The 17,862-nt window shown below is 37.3% G+C and overlaps 6 protein-coding genes across 14 annotated transcripts; 3 read left to right on the plus strand and 3 right to left on the minus strand.

The window, feature by feature from the left end:
- Positions 1 to 533: 533 nt before the first annotated feature.
- On the plus strand, positions 534 to 3,748 carry LOC104778169 (formamidopyrimidine-DNA glycosylase). Of its 4 annotated transcripts, none has more exons than XR_015594581.1 (10): positions 534 to 979; positions 1,414 to 1,465; positions 1,554 to 1,611; positions 1,697 to 1,765; positions 1,852 to 1,977; positions 2,201 to 2,251; positions 2,417 to 2,494; positions 2,609 to 2,870; positions 3,067 to 3,101; positions 3,203 to 3,748. XR_015594581.1 is itself a non-coding variant. In XM_010502550.3 (10 exons), the coding sequence occupies exons 1-10, from the start codon at positions 751 to 753 to the stop codon at positions 3,288 to 3,290; spliced, it is 885 nt and encodes a 294-aa protein (XP_010500852.2). In that variant the 5' UTR covers positions 534 to 750; the 3' UTR covers positions 3,291 to 3,748. The 4 variants fall into 4 exon arrangements, 3 of the variants coding, with proteins under 3 accessions (XP_010500852.2, XP_010500851.2, XP_019099501.1); XM_010502550.3 differs by having other exon boundaries at positions 2,609 to 2,707; XM_010502549.3 differs by having other exon boundaries at positions 2,768 to 2,870.
- LOC109124422 (uncharacterized) lies at positions 2,253 to 6,023 on the minus strand. Of its 3 annotated transcripts, XR_766416.2 has the most exons (13): positions 5,685 to 5,994; positions 5,494 to 5,569; positions 5,311 to 5,396; positions 5,129 to 5,222; positions 4,968 to 5,044; positions 4,738 to 4,865; positions 4,518 to 4,589; positions 4,276 to 4,346; positions 4,121 to 4,196; positions 3,896 to 4,039; positions 3,746 to 3,813; positions 3,363 to 3,542; positions 2,253 to 2,513 (listed from the first exon to the last, which is right to left on the minus strand). XR_766416.2 is itself a non-coding variant. In XM_010502548.3 (12 exons), exons 1-11 carry the CDS (start codon positions 5,961 to 5,963, stop codon positions 3,774 to 3,776), a joined length of 1,143 nt encoding a protein of 380 aa, XP_010500850.2. In that variant the 5' UTR covers positions 5,964 to 6,023; the 3' UTR covers positions 2,253 to 2,513; positions 3,746 to 3,773. The 3 variants fall into 3 exon arrangements, 2 of the variants coding, with proteins under 2 accessions (XP_010500850.2, XP_087363149.1); XM_010502548.3 differs by lacking the exon at positions 3,363 to 3,542 and having other exon boundaries at positions 5,685 to 6,023; XM_087507023.1 differs by lacking the exon at positions 2,253 to 2,513 and having other exon boundaries at positions 3,159 to 3,542.
- A 3,140-nt stretch (positions 6,024 to 9,163) lies between these two features.
- Positions 9,164 to 11,860, plus strand: LOC104778170 (protein FAR1-RELATED SEQUENCE 6). 2 transcript variants are annotated; one of them, XM_010502551.3, is made up of 2 exons: positions 9,164 to 9,453; positions 9,670 to 11,860. In XM_010502551.3, exons 1-2 carry the CDS (start codon positions 9,424 to 9,426, stop codon positions 11,770 to 11,772), a joined length of 2,133 nt encoding a protein of 710 aa, XP_010500853.1. In that variant the 5' UTR covers positions 9,164 to 9,423; the 3' UTR covers positions 11,773 to 11,860. The 2 variants fall into 2 exon arrangements, with proteins under 2 accessions (XP_010500853.1, XP_087363150.1); XM_087507024.1 differs by having other exon boundaries at positions 9,178 to 9,453; positions 9,651 to 11,860.
- A 151-nt stretch (positions 11,861 to 12,011) lies between these two features.
- LOC104778173 (uncharacterized) lies at positions 12,012 to 13,581 on the plus strand. 2 transcript variants are annotated; one of them, XM_010502554.3, is made up of 3 exons: positions 12,012 to 12,136; positions 12,210 to 12,283; positions 12,466 to 13,581. In XM_010502554.3, exon 3 carries the CDS (start codon positions 12,470 to 12,472, stop codon positions 13,427 to 13,429), a length of 960 nt encoding a protein of 319 aa, XP_010500856.1. In that variant the 5' UTR covers positions 12,012 to 12,136; positions 12,210 to 12,283; positions 12,466 to 12,469; the 3' UTR covers positions 13,430 to 13,581. The 2 variants fall into 2 exon arrangements, with proteins under 2 accessions (XP_010500856.1, XP_087363151.1); XM_087507025.1 differs by having other exon boundaries at positions 12,041 to 12,136; positions 12,232 to 12,283.
- LOC104778172 (PTI1-like tyrosine-protein kinase At3g15890) lies at positions 13,476 to 15,729 on the minus strand. Of its 2 annotated transcripts, XM_010502553.3 has the most exons (5): positions 15,542 to 15,729; positions 15,336 to 15,445; positions 14,884 to 15,031; positions 14,424 to 14,686; positions 13,476 to 14,335 (listed from the first exon to the last, which is right to left on the minus strand). In XM_010502553.3, the coding sequence occupies exons 2-5, from the start codon at positions 15,377 to 15,379 to the stop codon at positions 13,729 to 13,731; spliced, it is 1,062 nt and encodes a 353-aa protein (XP_010500855.2). In that variant the 5' UTR covers positions 15,380 to 15,445; positions 15,542 to 15,729; the 3' UTR covers positions 13,476 to 13,728. The 2 variants fall into 2 exon arrangements, with proteins under 2 accessions (XP_010500855.2, XP_010500854.2); XM_010502552.3 differs by having other exon boundaries at positions 15,336 to 15,670.
- An 885-nt stretch (positions 15,730 to 16,614) lies between these two features.
- Positions 16,615 to 17,563, minus strand: LOC104778174 (uncharacterized). Its single transcript, XM_010502557.2, has 2 exons — positions 17,277 to 17,563; positions 16,615 to 16,900 (listed from the first exon to the last, which is right to left on the minus strand). Exons 1-2 carry the CDS (start codon positions 17,524 to 17,526, stop codon positions 16,752 to 16,754), a joined length of 399 nt encoding a protein of 132 aa, XP_010500859.1. The 5' UTR covers positions 17,527 to 17,563; the 3' UTR covers positions 16,615 to 16,751.
- Positions 17,564 to 17,862: the final 299 nt, after the last annotated feature.

A 17,862-nucleotide genomic window follows, 5' to 3' on the forward strand; every position in this document is an offset into this window, starting at 1 on the left:
TAGCTATACTGAATTCAATAATTAATTTCTCGTGTTAATTTAATAGAACACGAGAAAGAAAAGTAGGATCAAGATGTAATCTATTAATTACTTTGCAAATAGATATTTTTATTTATTGCTTTTTCTTATTGATTTTCGGTTGAGAATTATTAATTACTTTGCCCTAACCTTTTTTCAAAATTTACTACTACTAAAAGGGACTATTTGAACCCGCTTCTTGTATCCACCTCAGCAAACTCCAAATTCATCTTAGAGCATACCACATCATCTACCTCTTTCTCAATGCAACAATTAACAGCTACAAATTAACCAAGCGACATCTTGCAAAAAAGAAAAAAACATTTAAGTATATAATTTTAAAATAAAATTTTATGATTTCATTATAAATTTGTGCATTAGTTATTGTAAAACATCATAAACTCATTATTTAAATATCTAAATAACAAAAATAATAATTTATTGACTAAAGAAATAATCGGTATATAAAAAAAAAGCAGAAAATAATTATATTAGATAGATTATAATCAAATTAGACAGAGATAATTAGATGATTGATGTTATGCAGAAATTACTCATTCGACGGGAATTAGTTATTAATGAAGGCAAAAGAAGATGTTTACAGTTTTACGGGATACATATATACATAACTAGTATAGTTAGTGTTTTAGTTATAGTATTTTTGTTGGTCATACCGCGCCAAGGGGAGCAAAAGAGAACAAAAAGCCTAATTTCGCCGACGAGAAGAAAACGATGCCGGAGCTACCGGAGGTAGAGGCGGCGAGGAGAGCAATAGAGGAAAATTGTCTTGGAAAGAAGATAAAGCGAGTCATCATCGCCGACGACACCAAAGTGATCGATGGAATCTTGCCGTCCGATTTCGAAAACTCAATCCTCGGCAAAACCATCGTCTCTGCTCGCCGAAAGGGCAAAAACCTCTGGCTCGAGTTAGATTCCCCGCCATTCCCTTCTTTCCAATTCGGTAATTACAAATTTAGGGTTTTACCCTCTCCCCGTTCTACTATCTTAAAGTTCAGGACTTTTGATGGAATCAAATCACATCAGGACTGTTCGTAGTTCAATACTAGACGACCTTTTTGATTTGATTCATATAAAAAAGGGAGTGAAAGTGTTAAGCTTTATTGTAATTTACAACTTAGATTGGTTTTGGTTCTGTGAGTGTTCTTTAGGTATCTAAAATTCAGGGTTTTACTTTTCCATTTTATCTAAAATTCAGGACATTTGATGGAATTAATGTACATCAAAATCGGACATTTGTTAAAATTCAGGACTGTTTAGAGTTCAATGCTAAACCTTTTTGCTTTGATTCTTTAAAAAGAAGTGAAACTGTTTGGCTTTATTGTTTCGTAAAACGTACATTTGGTTTTGATTTTGTTTATTTGTGTGTTCTTCCAGGTATGGCTGGTGCTATTTATATCAAAGGCGTTGCAGTTACTAAGTATAAGAGGTGAGGTTTAGGGAGTCTTTATTACATTTGCTTTGTTAAGTATAAGATTCATTGGATGAGATTGATATGTATTACAATATTTGTTTAGGTCTGCTGTAAAGGACACAGAGGAGTGGCCATCTAAGTACTCAAAGTTCTTCGTCGAGGTTGAGAAATTTATAGTTTTCCTTAAACTGATCACGAACCTGAAAAATGTGCTTTAATCACAATGGATTATGATTTTGTGTACAGCTTGATGATGGTCTGGAGCTTTCATTTACTGATAAGAGGAGATTTGCCAAAGTTCGACTTCTAGCAAATGTATAAATGCTTAGATCTTGAGTTATTTTGCTTTAGTATAAGCTTCGCTGCAGATACTTAGTGATTGTTTATGTATGCTATTGCAGCCAACTTCTGTGCGTCCGATATCAGAGCTTGGTCCTGATGCATTATTGGAGCCTATGACAGTTGAGGAATTTGCTGAAAGCTTAGCTAAAAAGAAAATAACCATAAAACCTCTACTCCTTGATCAGGTTCAGAGTTTAAATTCAGTTTTCTTTCATTTTTGTGCATCTGTGTAGATCTTTCTTGTCCTAAACACTTATCACAACAATTAAAAGTTGGCTATTATGACATTTTAAAGCCTGCCGTCGAAATGATCTTCTTTTATATTGCAAAGCTTTTATTATAGTTGTGTTCCTCTCTTTTATATAAAAGTTCTCATTTACAGGATTATGTATCTCTTCCATTTTGCAGGGTTTTGTTTCAGGTATTGGGAATTGGATCGCTGATGAAGTGCTGTACCAAGTAAGTAAGCTTTACACTCTTACACTTGAAATGAAGTAAACATCTATGTAACCACACATTTGATTCACAAAGTATCCACTTTTGATCTCAACTCTGTACATTTGATGACTGAAGAAACTGTTTACATGCTGTGCGAGTAATTCTAATAGTCTTTGTTTTTCTCAGGCCAGAATCCACCCGTTGCAGACTGCTTCTAGCCTCTCCAAAGAGCAATGTGAAGCTTTGCACACATCCATCAAAGAGGTAACTCTTAAAACATTACCTACAAAACATGGGATTGACAAAGGCTCTGTTATTATGCATGATGCATTGCGTATTGGGGGATTTAGAAAGAAAGAAAAAAATCCGCATTTGTAGGTCATTCAACATGCGGTTCAAGTCAGTGCTGATAGCAAAGAGTTTCCTGTTGAATGGTTATTTCATTTTCGGTGGGGAAAAAACCAGGGAAAGTTAATGGTAAGCTTTTCCGACCCATCTTTCTATTAATTTAATGAAGGAAAAAATGGGTTTTTGCAGGTGATAGAAAAAGCTGTGGAAGTTGATGCAGACAGTAGTCAGTTTCCTAGAAACTGGATTTTTCATGATAGGGAAAAGAAGCCAGGAAAGGCCTTTGTTGATGGTTTGAATCCCCAATTTCACACTCAAAACTCTTTATCCACCTGCAACAGTTCATAAAGACTTCTGATATATTGATCTTCAACCTCCAACTGCAGTTGATAATCCCAATGATAATGGCTTAAATGTTATGAGAGTGAATTGTCATTTGTTTGGTTTATATAGTTGGTAGTAAAGTCTTTTTTGGTTATGTTATGCAGGGAAGAAGATTGATTTCATCACTGCTGGTGGAAGGGTAAGTATATCTATGCGTTGTTAGGTGTTGTTCTTTGTGTGTGATTGTTTTGTGTAGTGAACTGAAGAACTGTTTTTGTATTTGGTTCTTTTTATTTGTAGACAACAGCTTATGTTCCAGAGCTGCAGAAACTTTCTGGGAAAGACGCAGAGAAAGCAGCCAAGGTTAGACCGGGTAAACGAGGTGTGAAATCCAAAGAAGACGATGGAGGTGGAGAAGTAGATGAACAAGAATCTGAAAAAGAAGATGAAAGTGCTATACCGAAGAAAGGACAGAAACCAAGGGGTGTTCGTGGTAAGAAGCCTGCACCAAAGACGAAAACAGAAGAGAGTGACGAGGAGGACGATGATGCTGATGCTGATGGTGGAGATGATAGCGAGGCTGAAGAGAAAGTTGTGAAAACGAGAGGTCGTGGTACAAAGCCTGCGGTGAAGAGGAAACCTGAGGAGAAACCTACTAGCCAAGTTGGTAAGAAGCCAAAGGGAAGAAAAAGTTGAGAGAACCGAGTGGCTCCAAGATGTTTTTTGGTGTGGGCAGCGAACACTTTTCCCATTTTTTGTAAGAAAGTATAAGGGATGCCTATTAAGAGTTTGTGATGCTACTATTGCTAGTTTATTTTGGCTGTTACAAGGCTTTGTGATTACCTTTTTCCTTGTTTGCTAGATTTAAAAGTCAGAAAAATGCTCGGAGGGCAGCAACTTCTTTCTCTGGCCTGTATACAAAAATCAAAATTTCAGAAAGATTCAGAAAAACCAAAGCAGTTCAGAGCAGAGCAGTATTGTGTATTCTCATACCAGTCTTCTTGAGGTAAATGCCCAGCACCTTCAATGAGCCGAAGCTTGACATTTTCGGGATTCTGTTTCTCAAATTCCTCAGCTATAGATTGAGGCAGGTATTTATCAGCTATCCCCCAAGCCAGAAGAATGGGTTTATTCCAGCTGCAAAGGAACCAAATCTCAACAAAAGTACCAAGCCTATCTGTAGCCGTGGGAATTTGAAAAAGGTTAAAATGCACATACCTGCCTGATGAAAACCCATTTGCAATTTGACTCAAGGTGTCTCCAAAGTTGATCTTTTTCGCCGTCTCGAGCAAGGCTGCAAAGGAACCATCATAATAAGAAACTAGAGTAACGTGTATCATGCTCCATTCATTAAACTTGGTTTAGAGACGTACCAAACCCAGGTCCTCCGCTTGACAAATATGGTAGACGATAGACATCAGCTTTCTCATTCTTCAGGACGTACCTATCAAAACAGATATAGAGTAAGAAGACATTGTCCGGTCAAAGCCTCTACTAATATCATTTTGAAGCTGAGGTAAGACAATAGCCAGTATCCATATCTTTTTTCTCTAGAATCGAAAAAATTAGATAACTATATAAATTCCACATGAGTATAAGTTAATTTGATACATACGGGCTACCTCCTTCAATGAACCGCTCAGCCAAGATAGCATTTTGGCAAGTGAATTCACCAAAGAGGGGAATCCTGCATCAGAAAACAAAATGACACACAAGTATGTTGTGAGTTGTGGATGCATTGTATGTACCTCAGCTGAACAGATAAGCAAGGCTGATGCTTCCACAAAAGGTTTACACGCAATTAGAGTGGTCAAATATGGCAAAAGAGTTGGCACCTCAGCTGCTTAAATAATCCAGGAACTGGGGATGAAACAGTCAGTGGACTATTAAGAATCGCAATTTTGTCAACCTTGCTAAAGTTTTTCAACGCCCATGTTAAACCATATGAACCTACAAGAAATCCCTTGGGAGACCACAACAAATTCAGACATAAGATATATGTTCAGTCTTGATGAACTGTTAACGTATGATGCAGAGATGATGGGATCAGTACGAACATCCGAACCTGAACAACAAGAAAGAAAGGAGACTTGACCTCTAGCACTTCCAGCAGTTTATCAAACGACTCATGGTACTCTTTCTCTGAAAAGATTCAAAACTTATTAGAAACAAAAGAACCAATGCATATATATACTGACTGGTTTCGTAATTCACAAATCAACAAACCTGTGTAGTTAAAACCATATCCTGGCTGCGGCTTGTCACTGAATCCGAATCCTATCCAGTCAGGTGCATAGCAATGAAATCCAGCATTTGACATCTATTACACACAGAAAAATCCATAAAAGATTCAAAAACATACTCAAAACCACATATAGACACATGATTCAAGATTCAAAGTGTAGCACCTCAGACATGACAGTCCGGTAACTAAAAGACTGAGTTGGAGCTCCATGAAGAAAGACAACGGTTCCTCGACGACTCTCCTTTGATCCTAGCGTAAACAAAAGAAAGAAGAATTGATTAATCAGTGATCGTTCAACACAACCGATGAAGCAAAGATGGAAAACACAGTAACTAATCTTTTTTACCAGTCTCTCTCACAAACCATCTAAGCTTCCCAGATCTGATAGTTGAACCATACTCCTTTCCTTTATCTTCAGTCCTCTTAAAACCCACAACAAAACAGCTTAAATATATCAAAAAACAAGAATCATAATTTGAACTTCAAGAACTCAATTACAGTTCAAGATTTGAACTGAGAAGGTTCTGTGAAACTTACGTATAGCATTTGACCGACGTTACCGTCTTCTGCCGGAGACTCCGGTAACTGAATTGCGCTCCGGCTAGACGGGTTGTCAGTAACGAAACCAAACGGGTTGAAAGACGGATCCTCGTCATCGCCACCACCGCTGTTTCCATTCTCCGGCGTCGCGTTGACGACGGAGAAGCGGAGTTTCGAAGGCGTAGTAGCAGTGATTCTAGAAGCGGTGGGTTTTGTGGCGACGGTGGAGGAGAAGGAGAATGTGTGGAGCAGAGGAAGAGGAGAGAGCAGAGACATTTTTTTTTGCTTTTTCGATTGGTCCAAAGTAAAAAAGCGTTAAGTTTCCTCTATTTATATATCCGCCCAAAAAAGGAATAAACATAATATTTACTGGTTGGTTTCTGATGTAATCACAATTGAGGAGGGTAAAATCATAAAATTGTTACACAAATGCCAGTTAGATTATAATATTCAAAGACGAATTACTGTTGACAAATTGAGTCTTTTGGCCATTACTTTGTGATATAATACAGGTTTTTAGTTTCGGATGATTTAACAATGATTAATTATGTTAGTGAAAATTGGTTAGAAAAATTGCAAAATTATTAAATAGAAAACATTTGATTTCGGGTTCTAATTAGTTGAGTGCAGTTGATTGTCTAATCAATTTGAATTTTTAGCTTACTTTTCGAATTTCATTCTAAAATCGGTTTCAAATTGTACATAATAATGATGCAGCATATAGAAACTTAGTTTTAGCAAATTATATGGAACACCAAAATCCAATTAGCAAAAAAAAAAAAAAAAAAAAAACACTACAGGTTAAATGATGAGTAAAAGACGGTTTACGGCTTTTGGGGGACTTGGTCTTCCGGGTTCGGTGTGGGTTTAGGGTTGCCACTGACCTTATCAGAGCTACAAGGTCTAGAAGCATCAGAGCTAGGGGGTGGACATTTAACTCTCCTATCTCTCGCAGCTTTCTTCAACTTGGCACAATCAGCAGGAGTCAGTGTACCGAATTGTATACTTCGCACACACTTTCCTGCAGGATATGAGTACCTCTCAAGAAAATTCCTTGTTTCATCTTCTGTAAAGGATCCAAACAAAATTATCTGCCATGCATGCATGAAACAAACAAAAAAAAGGATATCATCAAGTGTCTCGGATATGTACATATTGGCCTATATAAATAAACATGACTACAACAATATCGAAAAACTCGATCAAACACTTATAATAAAAGACAATAACACCATAAAACTAATTAAATCACCTATATATATATTCTTTGGTTAGCTCAATGCAATTAACAATATTGTTCGAGACATTGAGAATCAAACCTTAAGGTAGCAAAAAGAAGAAGCCAACAACATACGAAGTAACTCTCAAGACAGACAAAACAAACAACATACCTTATTATCACTCATATTTAGCCCCTTTAGCAAATACTACAACGCAACGGAGAAAAAATTGAAGAGAGAGAGCTTTTGGGAACTGAGAAATAAATAGGGCTTAGGGTTATTCTTTTATGCTTTCGCTCTTTCGTCAACGCGTCTTTACTATTTATAACATCTCGGTTCGATTGGCCGAACTCATGATGGACTTCGTACGTTAAAGCCCAAATGAGCCCTTTAATTATTATTTTTATAAAAGGGGTACATTATTATATGTCGGTGTCACTCTCCACTGTTGTTGAGTTCGTGAGCCGCCGTTGCCGGTACGTTGTTGTTCTCGGATCCGTGAGTTAAGGAGAAAGAGATCACCGAGGGAAGAATGAACCTAAGAAGGTCTTAACAACCGGAGCCACCAGTCGTCACCACCAGAGTCACCGCTCATTGCCTTCGTTCATGACATTCTTAAGTATGATTATTTAAGAATTAAGACACGATAATGTGATGATATACATGGTTTGAAGATTATTGAGTTGATGCCTAATAACGATACTTGATGACGGGATGAGTGATGATGTTTGATGACTGGTATGAAAGTGATGTTTGGTGATAAAGTTACAAGATAATGTTATGTGTGATAATTTTTTAGTTTTTAAGAGGATCATTAGGGACTGGCACAAAGAACTTTTATGGTGGATTGATCCTGGAAAAATGTCTAGGGTCAACCAGTTAAGTGGATGTTAGAAAGGATCTTGCACTTTAGTAACTACGTGAAAATATATCACACATCTAGAGGGTATGGAGCGAAGTACAATACGAAGCATTAGACCAGTTAGAGCATGATTTTCTAGATCACTGTCAGGGAGCGAAGGTTGTTAGGGAGTAAGAGTTAAGTTCAACTATTTCAACTTTCAAGAGGTTCACAAAGAAAGAGCCCAAGGAAGTCCATGTTTTATATTGATGATTTTCGCAGGTTTCTAAGAGATATTGGCAATATGGTTTAGCTTGTGGAGAAGTCCATGCTTTATATTGTTTAAGGAGGAGACCAAGAACCTCAAGAACGCTCTACAACGGGTAGAGAAAGGCATGTATGTATGTGTAGGAAAAAAAACTCATTATGGAGAGAGGTTATAATTTGGTTTTGAACGAATATTAGCCGTAGTAATAATCAATCCGTCCGGTTTAATGTGATATATATGGTTCTTGACTGTGTGGTGCAAAGACTTACCTAACTCTATACATACGATCAAACCACCCAAATTATCACAATTTTATCTGCTTTGGTGTGACATGTATATAATTTGAAAGCATGAAGACTTTGGTTGCTACAAGTCTGGTCTGTAGGACTCTGGAAAAGAGGTTCATACGTAGAATCCGTAACGGTTATCGAGTGACGTGGCTGTTCTTTTAGAGACTCTTTGATTAGAGAACAAGTTATTATCATATATATTACAAAGATTTGGACTTATCATTGTTTAGGAAAGTAGGTCATAGGTGGTATCCTATATATTGTGTTATTGGGCAAACATGTTGTTTGGCCGCTGAAGAAGAATTTTAGAGAATTAAGCGAATAAGTTTTTAGGGTTCTTAGGGATTTTGGTTAGATTAAGAATTGATTAGTGACAAGTCGTGTTGACTGTGTGTAAATCTGATTAAACATATCTTGTAAGATTGTTTAATTGATTCTTAATAAGAAAAGAATGTTTTTTCGAGGCTGCATCTTCGTTTTTACATAATTCACTTTGTTGTCCAACTTATAATGTAAGATCAAATATTCAAGTTTCTATACAATACAATTATGAACTATCTTATGTTAGAAAATGTATTTTTGGGGCATATGAATATCTCAATGTTTATCTTCTTTTTCTCCCATGGTCATCGTATATGATACAAAAGGTATATACCATCCCACTAACGGCAAATATAAAACTCCCTATGGAGGTGATAAAACGACAATGTTTGATTCGAGCTTAGGGTAGACTTGACGATTTAAAACGTTTGGGTCTTTTTTGATATATAATAAAAAATAGAGGGTTTGATGTGTAAGTACGAAGAAACGACAGCGTTTAGTAGCACGTGCTTTGAATCTGTGAAAACCCTAAGGTGTGTGTATCAATGTTGGTGAAAATGCTAGAGTCACCAGTCGAGCCCTCAAAAGACCTTCACCGTCAGAAGAAGAAGCTAAACCGACTTATAAAAAGGTCAATACCCGCGCAAAAAAATCACCATCCCGGGTCGGATCTTTCGTGCAGAACCCGATCCGGATCCATCCCGTACCGATCAGTTTCACGACTCTGCTCCGGCAGTTGAATAAAGCCAAGTGCTTTTCAAAAAAAATTGAGGTAGGAAGAGGAACCAAATCACCAATGGAGAGAAGTGAACCCGTCGATGAAGATGTATGTGATTTCGCTCTCAAGCTCAAGCTTTTAGAATTTTTGGGGTTTGTGATGATCTTGCATTTGATTTCACTAGGGTTGAGTATGATTTTTGTTAAATGGGTTCACTAGTTTGATACCATAGTTGGTGATGATAAAGTTTATAGCTTTTTCACATTGGGGTTGCAAAGTTTGTGTGTTTTAATCATCATCATTAGATGATGTATTGTGTTACAGGTGCAGGCATCTGAGTATTTACAGAACGACGAGATTCTTGAAAGAGATGATCCAATGTCAGATGGTGGATGCACTTTACGGATAGGTGATGATGATGAAGCTTTAGTTTGTAGTAGTGATCATGAGATTGATGTTGGATTTTGTCAAAACCAAGAGAGAAAGAGCGAGGATGATGTGACCACGGAAGAGTTTGATGAACAGAGCGGTTTACTTGTTGAGAGAAAAGAATTCGAAGCCCCTGCGGTTGGGATGGAGTTTGAGTCTTATGATGATGCTTATAACTACTATAACTGTTACGCTACTGAAGTTGGATTTAGAGTAAGAGTGAAGAATTCGTGGTTTAAGCGGCGTAGTAAAGAGAAGTATGGTGCGGTGCTTTGCTGTAGTAGCCAAGGTTTCAAGAGGATTAACGATGTGAATCGTGTTAGAAAGGAAACTAGAACTGGTTGCCCTGCAATGATTAGAATGAGGCAGGTGGATTCTAAGAGGTGGCGGGTGCTTGAAGTTACACTTGATCATAACCATTTGCTCGGTTCCAAGTTGTATAAATCTGTTAAAAGGAATGGGACCAAGAGGAAATGTGTATCTAGCCCTGTCTCAGATGCTAAGACGATTAAGCTTTACCGGGCACGTGTGATGGATACTGTGGACAACGTGAACCCAAGTTTTACTCTTAAGAAACAATTTCAGAACTCCGCTGGTTCACCCGATTTGCTGAACCTTAAGAAAGGAGACTCTGCATCAATCTACAACTACTTTTGCCGTATGCAATTGACAAATCCCACTTTTTTTTACCTGATGGATGTGAACGATGAAGGTCAACTAAGGAATGTGTTTTGGGCAGATGCTTTCTCTAAAGTCTCTTGCAGTTACTTTGGTGATGTCATCTTCATCGACAATTCTTATATATCCGGAAAGTTCGAGATTCCACTGGTGACATTTACCGGAGTGAATCACCATGGGAAAACTACATTGCTTAGTTGTGGTCTTCTTGCTGGAGAGACAATGGAATCTTACCATTGGTTGCTCAAAGTATGGCTCAGTGTCATGAAGTGTTCTCCTCAAACCATTGTCACAGACAGATGCAAGCCTTTAGAAGCTGCGATCTCTCAAGTGTTCCCAGGATCTCATCACCGATTCAGTCTGACACATATAATGAGGAAAATTCCCGAGAAGTTAGGAGGGTTACATAACTATGATGGCGTGAGGAAGGCATTTACCAAAGCAGTTTACGAAACCTTAAAAGTTGTTGAATTTGAAGCAGCTTGGGGGTTCATGGTTCACAACTTTGGGATTGTCGACAACGAATGGCTCCGTTCCTTGTATGAAGAGCGAGTTAAATGGGCTCCGGTTTATCTCAAAGACACGTTTTTTGCAGGAATCGCCGCTGCTCATCCTGGAGAAACCCTGAATCCATTTTTCGAGAGGTATGTTCACAAGCAAACACCGTTGAAAGAGTTTCTTGATAAGTACGAGCTAGCTCTTCAAAAGAAGCACAAGGAAGAAACTCTCAGCGACATGGAGTCTCTCAACTCAAACACAGCCGAGCTTAAAACAAAGTGTTCCTTCGAGACTCAGCTCTCAAGAATCTACACGAGAAACATGTTCAAGAAATTCCAAGTAGAGATAGAAGAAATGTACTCATGTTTCAGCACAACACAGATTCACGTGGATGGGCCTTTGGTTATCTTCCTTGTGAAAGAACGTGTCCAAGCCGAATCCAACAGAAGAGAAATCAGAGATTTCGAGGTTCTGTACAACAGATCAGTTGGTGAAGTACGGTGCATATGTAGCTGCTTCAACTTCTACGGATACTTATGCAGACATGCTCTCTGTGTTCTCAATTTCAATGGCGTTGAAGATTTACCTTTGCGTTATATTCTACCGCGGTGGAGAAAAGACTACAAAAGGATCCACTTCGCCGGTAATGCCTTGACAGGTTTTGTCGATGGCACAGACCGAAATCAATGGTTTGATCAGTTGTATAAAAACGCTCTTCAGGTAGTTGAAGAAGGAGCATTTTCTTTGGATCATTATAAAGTAGCACTGCAAGCTCTTCAACAGTCTTTGGACAAAGTTAATAGTGTAGAGGAAAAACAATAGTAGCGTTTTATACAAGGATTTGTAAAACTATATATCTGTATATAAAACAAGAAAAAAGAATCTTATTTTTATTTTTGTTTGCTCTTAACTTTTTATGTTCTTGACAAAAGAGCATTATGATCATTTCAATTGGTAAAAAAAATTATGATCATTTCAATTGCTATGTTGTGAAAAAATAAAAACAAATTGTCATTTCCCATTTTATCCCTATGGGCCTTTGAGCATTGTATGCTTAATATGACCATAATGGGCTTTTCACACCCAAAAATATCCAAAAACAGAAAAAAAAATCTGACGATTCCCTCTTTCTCCTTCATCTCTCAGAGTTTGTTTTGGCGCATAAGTCAGAAATTTTCCGTCGCGGGTGAGTTCGTAGTTCCTAAAATTCTCTGAATCTGTCATCTTTCACAATTAATGTTTATGGATTTGTGATACAGATTGTTTAATTCTCCACCGCAGCTTACAGTTTCCTTCATCCCGGCGACCGCATCGATACAATACAACTCTCCAGGTTTGGGGAAACTCCGATTACAATTTAGTTTTAACCTAAATTTGAATAATCTGGTATGTGTTTGATTGAATCTGGGCTTTTAGGTTTGAAGAATCGCTTTAGGTTCCAGATTCTATTGCGTTTGTGAGTTCACAGAGTAATTACATATAAGATTCGCTAATCGTATTGTTGCTCTGTGACAGTGAAATGAAGTTTAAGGCGTTTATGACTGAGAATGGTGTGAGTCTCTTAGAGAAGAGGTTTCTTCCAGCATTTGACAAAATGGGGAAGACCTGTCATCTTCTTCTCACTAAAGAACACTTGTTCTTCCTTCATAACCTTCTCAATGGTGATGGAGTCCAATGCATTGCTCAGTTTCGCAAAGATGTTCTCTTTGATGATTACCGTATATCGAGTCAGAACGAGGACCGTATTGCTTTCTCCTTGGATGTTGCTCTTTTGTATAGAGCGGTGAAGAGCAGTGTTAGCATTTGTACTGAGTTCAGTGGTGGGTTAGCTTCTAATAGATTGCAGATCAAATTGGTGAAGAAGCTTCCTCCTAACTGTACACAGCCGATGCCGTTTCTCACTTTTGAGACTAAAGGATACAAGTCTGCTGTTATTCAAGATGTTCCGATTTCGAAACCGCTGTCTCGGTCTCAAGTTATCGAGCTTCAGACTGCGCTTGACTCGGCTCAAGACTTGCCTCCGACTCTTGTTCAGGTACAAGATCCGAATCAGCTTCAGAACTTTGTGGATCATATGAGACATGTTGGGGATGTTCTTAATGTCACGATAAGCAAGCACGGTGATATGCAAGTTCAAATCTCGACGACTTTGATTAGGCTTGGTACTGAGTTTCAGAGGCTTTCGGTTATTGGCGAAAAAACTCAAGCTCCTGTTGAGGATAGGAATTTAAGTGCTCAGGCTCGTTCGGAGAGAGCTATTGCTAGAGGAGATGCTCAGTCTGTGCAAGTGAGTGTTAAGCACTTCTCAAAGAGCCTTCAGTGTCACTTAACCAAACCAGATTCTGCTTTCTATGGGATTGCTCCTCAAGGTGCTTGCTTGACAGTGATCTTCCAGTTCTTGGTTCCTGGAACCCGTCAAACCGATAAATCAATCAGTTTGCATTGCCGTCTTCCTGTGCTGGATCCAGGGTCCAACTGAATCTTCTTCATCAAGGTTAACTCAGGGCTTATAATATGATCATATGTTTTTATCAGAAATACTTTTTCTCATTAAGACCATATATGTACCACTACACTCTCTTACAAGCTCTCAAACATCAATGATCAAACTCAAAATCTTAAACTGAAAAACACAATTACAAAAACAACTTAGCTCTTCTAAAAACAATCACAACCCACTCAAAAAAAAGCAAACACAACCAAAAACAGATTCTCACAACTTATAAAAAAGAATATGTGAAATCGAATGACAGAGATTTTTTTATATTTTTGTTCTTGTTACTGATGATCTCTCTCTTCTGAAATGATCTCTGAGCTTTCATCTATAACTTCCCCTACATTGTTTCCATTGAAGAGTGGATTAGCTTCAAGCTGAGACATTTTCTCCTTTGATTCATTCATCAGCATCTCCACAACTTCAGACATTGTTGGTCTCTTCTCTGGCTCCCTCTGAGCACAAATAAGCCCAATCCAAACTACCCTTTTCAGCTCGTCTTCTACATACTTCCCATTCAGCCTTTGATCCACAATTTCACCAAACTTTTTTTCGTAAACCAAAGGTAAAACCCATTCGGTGATACCCTGTTTTGTTGTTAAGCTTGCCCTTTCAATAGGTCTCTTACCAGTCACAAGTTCCAGCAAAACAACACCAAAACTATACACATCTCCCATGTCTGATTCTTTTCCTGATTCGATACATTCTGGTGAGAGATATCCAATGTTATTACCCTTGGTGATTTTGTTACCTCCATCTCCTGCATCATCTGGCATCATCTTACCATACCCGAAATCTGTAACCCGAGCTTCAAGCTCAGAATCGAGCAGCACATTGCTTGCTCTCACATCTCCATGGACTATTCGAGGTGTGGCAAAATGGTGCAGGTAGCTATACAAATACAAAAAAAATACAAAAATCAGTCAATAGTAGATACTTCCAATCTATATGAACTATCTTGATCCTGAAGAGGACTTACGCGATAGCCTGAGCAGAGGTTACAGCAATATTCATCCGCCTGGTCCAATCAAGAAGCGAATCAGATGAATGCTGACCATGAAGATGAGAGACCAGGCTCAAATTTGGCATGTAGTCATACACAATGAGTCTTTCTTGTCCTTCAGCACAGTAACCTCTGACACTCAATAGATTCTTGTGGCGGATACGGGCAAGAATCTCGACTTCTACAGCAAAAGTTATCTCTTCTCTACTACTCCATGCCTTCAATCTCTTGACTGCAATCTACAGACAACAGCAACAAAAACTCATTACAATATGAAGATCAAAGAGACCAAAATCTACACATTGTGATTCTACTAACTCAAAACAGTTATACACACTAATTCGATACAATGCTGACCCGGAAAAGAACAGATATATCATTACTTGAGAACATAACAGATTTCTATATATCAAGTAAGTCATAGATATATCATTACTTGAGATCCATCCCATAGCTGACCCCAATACACACTGCCAAATCGACCTTCACCGAGCTTGTTATCGTAATTAAAACTGTTTGTGGCTGCGTGAAGTTCCTTGAGTGAGAAAATCCTCCATGACGGCTCGGTTTTCACCTTCTTCGCCCTGTGTAATTTGTGACATCAAACATTAGTTTCTTCTCAGGTCTATCAAATCCCGAATCTTAAGCTATCCAACAGAAGATTATAGTTCGAAAAATCCAAACTTTACACAAAATACCAAATTTTGAACATGAAGTAGACTCCTCCTAGATTCAAGAGAACTCGAGAGAAATGATATAAATCACAAAAACCCTAACCAAAACGGATAAAACCAAGAACAGATTTTTGAAGAGCACAACAATTAGATAAAACATTAAAACCCATAAAACCAAATCAAAGTTGAAATCAAGAGAAAAACTCATACGTACCGATCAAATCCCTTTCCACAGCAAAAGCAACTAAACAATTGCATCTTTGAACAACCCACAAGCAAAAAAAAAAAAGTGATCTTTTTTCGTTTCTACACTCTTCTTCGTTGCTGCAAAGAGGGACAGAGAAGAGAAGAGAAGAGTAAAGGTAACGCCTTTTTTCAATCCTGGAGAATGTAACAGCAAAGCAAAAAAAAAACAGAAACCTCTTTGGTGCTTAATGAGCGAGAGAGAGAATTCGATTTTACTTCTTGAAGAAGAGAAACAAATTTTTCTTAGAATATTCTTCTTTGCTTAGCCACTTTTTTGAATGTGGGTTGTGTGTTTGTTTAGCTGTTTTAATTTGAAAATTTATACACTTTATAAAGAATCACATTATAATATTAGTCGGAATGATTGTGCATATCCACACGTATGGTATTTATATAGTAATAAATTAATTTAAAAGGTATTATTCTATGTATTGTTTTTTTTTTTTTTTGAATTTTTTAAGCTTTCCTTTTCATGTCCTGTTGATGACTCATGACAACTAATCAAAATTTCTTAAATTTGAATCTTGGTGAATCTACAATTACAAAAATCTTTCAATATCTTGTAAAAAATTTCAAATATTAGATTTTTCATAGTGTGTGAAGATCTCTATGGGGAAATTTTTTTTTTTTAAAAAACTCTATTTGTTTTTATTTTTTATGTTTTGTCACCAAAAAACTCTATTTGGTTATATTGTTAAATACTCAATGTGGTCAGAAATAAAATGTTAGCTTTTATATCATAAAATGCCATTTCTAACTTTCTACCAGCCTTTAACCAAAAGAGGTCCAACTAATCATGTGCTGGTTGATTCATTAACCCAGTTTTGAATAAGATTTACCTAAATCCAGTTATTTCATGTTCATATCATGAATAATTACAACCACTATTTTAAATATATATCTATATCTACAAGAATTGAATATTTGGGAAATTTTGGATAGAGAAGCCAATCAAAAAGGGTATGCTGAAGCCCAACCAAGTTTAGTGGCCCATTTAATGCAACAAATTCAAAGATAAGAACCGGTGCCGTTTTTACCATTTGGCTGAATCAAGCACAAACCCAAATACGCATCTAGACATCTTCTTCTACCAGCATTCAGAAAACAATGATCCAAGAGCATTTTGATTTCAATACAAAGTACTTTAGTCTCATCACCAGCATGATAGCAAATGTAGAGCAATCTCTACAGCTCCTCCAACTGAGAGATATCGCAAAAGAATTTGTTTCCTTTTGACGTGAAGGAAGAAGAGTAAAATCTAGTTTCTAGTATAAACTGTAATGTTTGTTACAAGAAAGAATCATACTTGGTAGTATATTATATATACATCCACATGTGTAGTGAGTCTTCATCAGTCATCATCACTACACCAAACTATCTAATACTACTTGAATCTCGAACCCTTCTTCCCTTTACCATTTCCTCTATCTCTTCCTTGTAATGCTGAAGCCCAGAAGAAGAGAGAGATCCAAATTAGTACTGCAGTAAAGATCTTTACGCGATCTTGAATCATCGACGCTACTCCCACAAGACCTATACAACACAAATCAAAGGAAAAGAGCTTTTTAAGTCAAAGAAACAAGATGTGAAACCAAACCACAACTGTGAATCCAACTGATTGTTGTAAAGACTTTATCAAAGACCAGACATTCACAAGTTGTAGTGCTTTAACATAAAACGGTCACAAAGATCAAAACTTTAGGCATAAACCCTAATCGATCTTGAGCAATTCGATTATCTCTGCATCTAAGAATCAATACCAGCAAAAAAATTATTCCCAGTTCGAATTCTGTAATGCAATTTCATCGAATTCGAATGAGTGAAAACAAGAATTAGCAGTAAACAAAATCAAGAACTCAGAATTGGAACATAGTAATTAGGTCTTATGGGTAAGAAGGGAAACACAAACTTGTGGGCTCAGTCGTGTTTTTAGGCGGAGGTGGGTCGGGACTAGGCGGCGTTGGAGGGCCGAGAGGAGCGACGGCGATGCGTCTTACGCGGACGGGAGTGGCGACGAAGAAAAGGGTCTCGGTCTGAGGATGAAGCCGAGAAAACGGAGACGGTGAAAAGCACGACTGAGATGGAAGAGAGAGGCTTTGACGGAAGCGATGAAGGTAAAGGTTGGAGCTTGGACTTGTGTTGGAAAACGCTGTCGCCATTTTTCTTCACAAGATATTTTTGGATCTTACAGTTCGTTTTCTCTTTATTTTATTTTATTCATATTTGTTATTTTAAAAATTTAATAATAACTGATAATCAAATGTGTTAACATTACAAAAAATTTGTAAAAATTGTTCTTTTACACAAAGCAATTTTTTCCTTAAAAAATATTCAAATATTATAGTTTATTCAAATATTATTATATTTTTAACAAAAAAAACTGAACGATACACTAATTTTTTTTCTTTTTCGACAAAAAATCAGTTCAAATGAACTAATTGGAAGGGAAATTGTTTACAAACAAAACTTGATGTGGAGATGTACGCGTTTGGCAT

The sequence above is a fragment of the Camelina sativa genome, chromosome 3 (assembly GCF_030686135.1).
Source record: "Camelina sativa cultivar CO46 ecotype springtype chromosome 3, ASM3068613v1".
In the NCBI taxonomy this organism is placed as follows: Eukaryota; Viridiplantae; Streptophyta; class Magnoliopsida; order Brassicales; family Brassicaceae; genus Camelina; species Camelina sativa.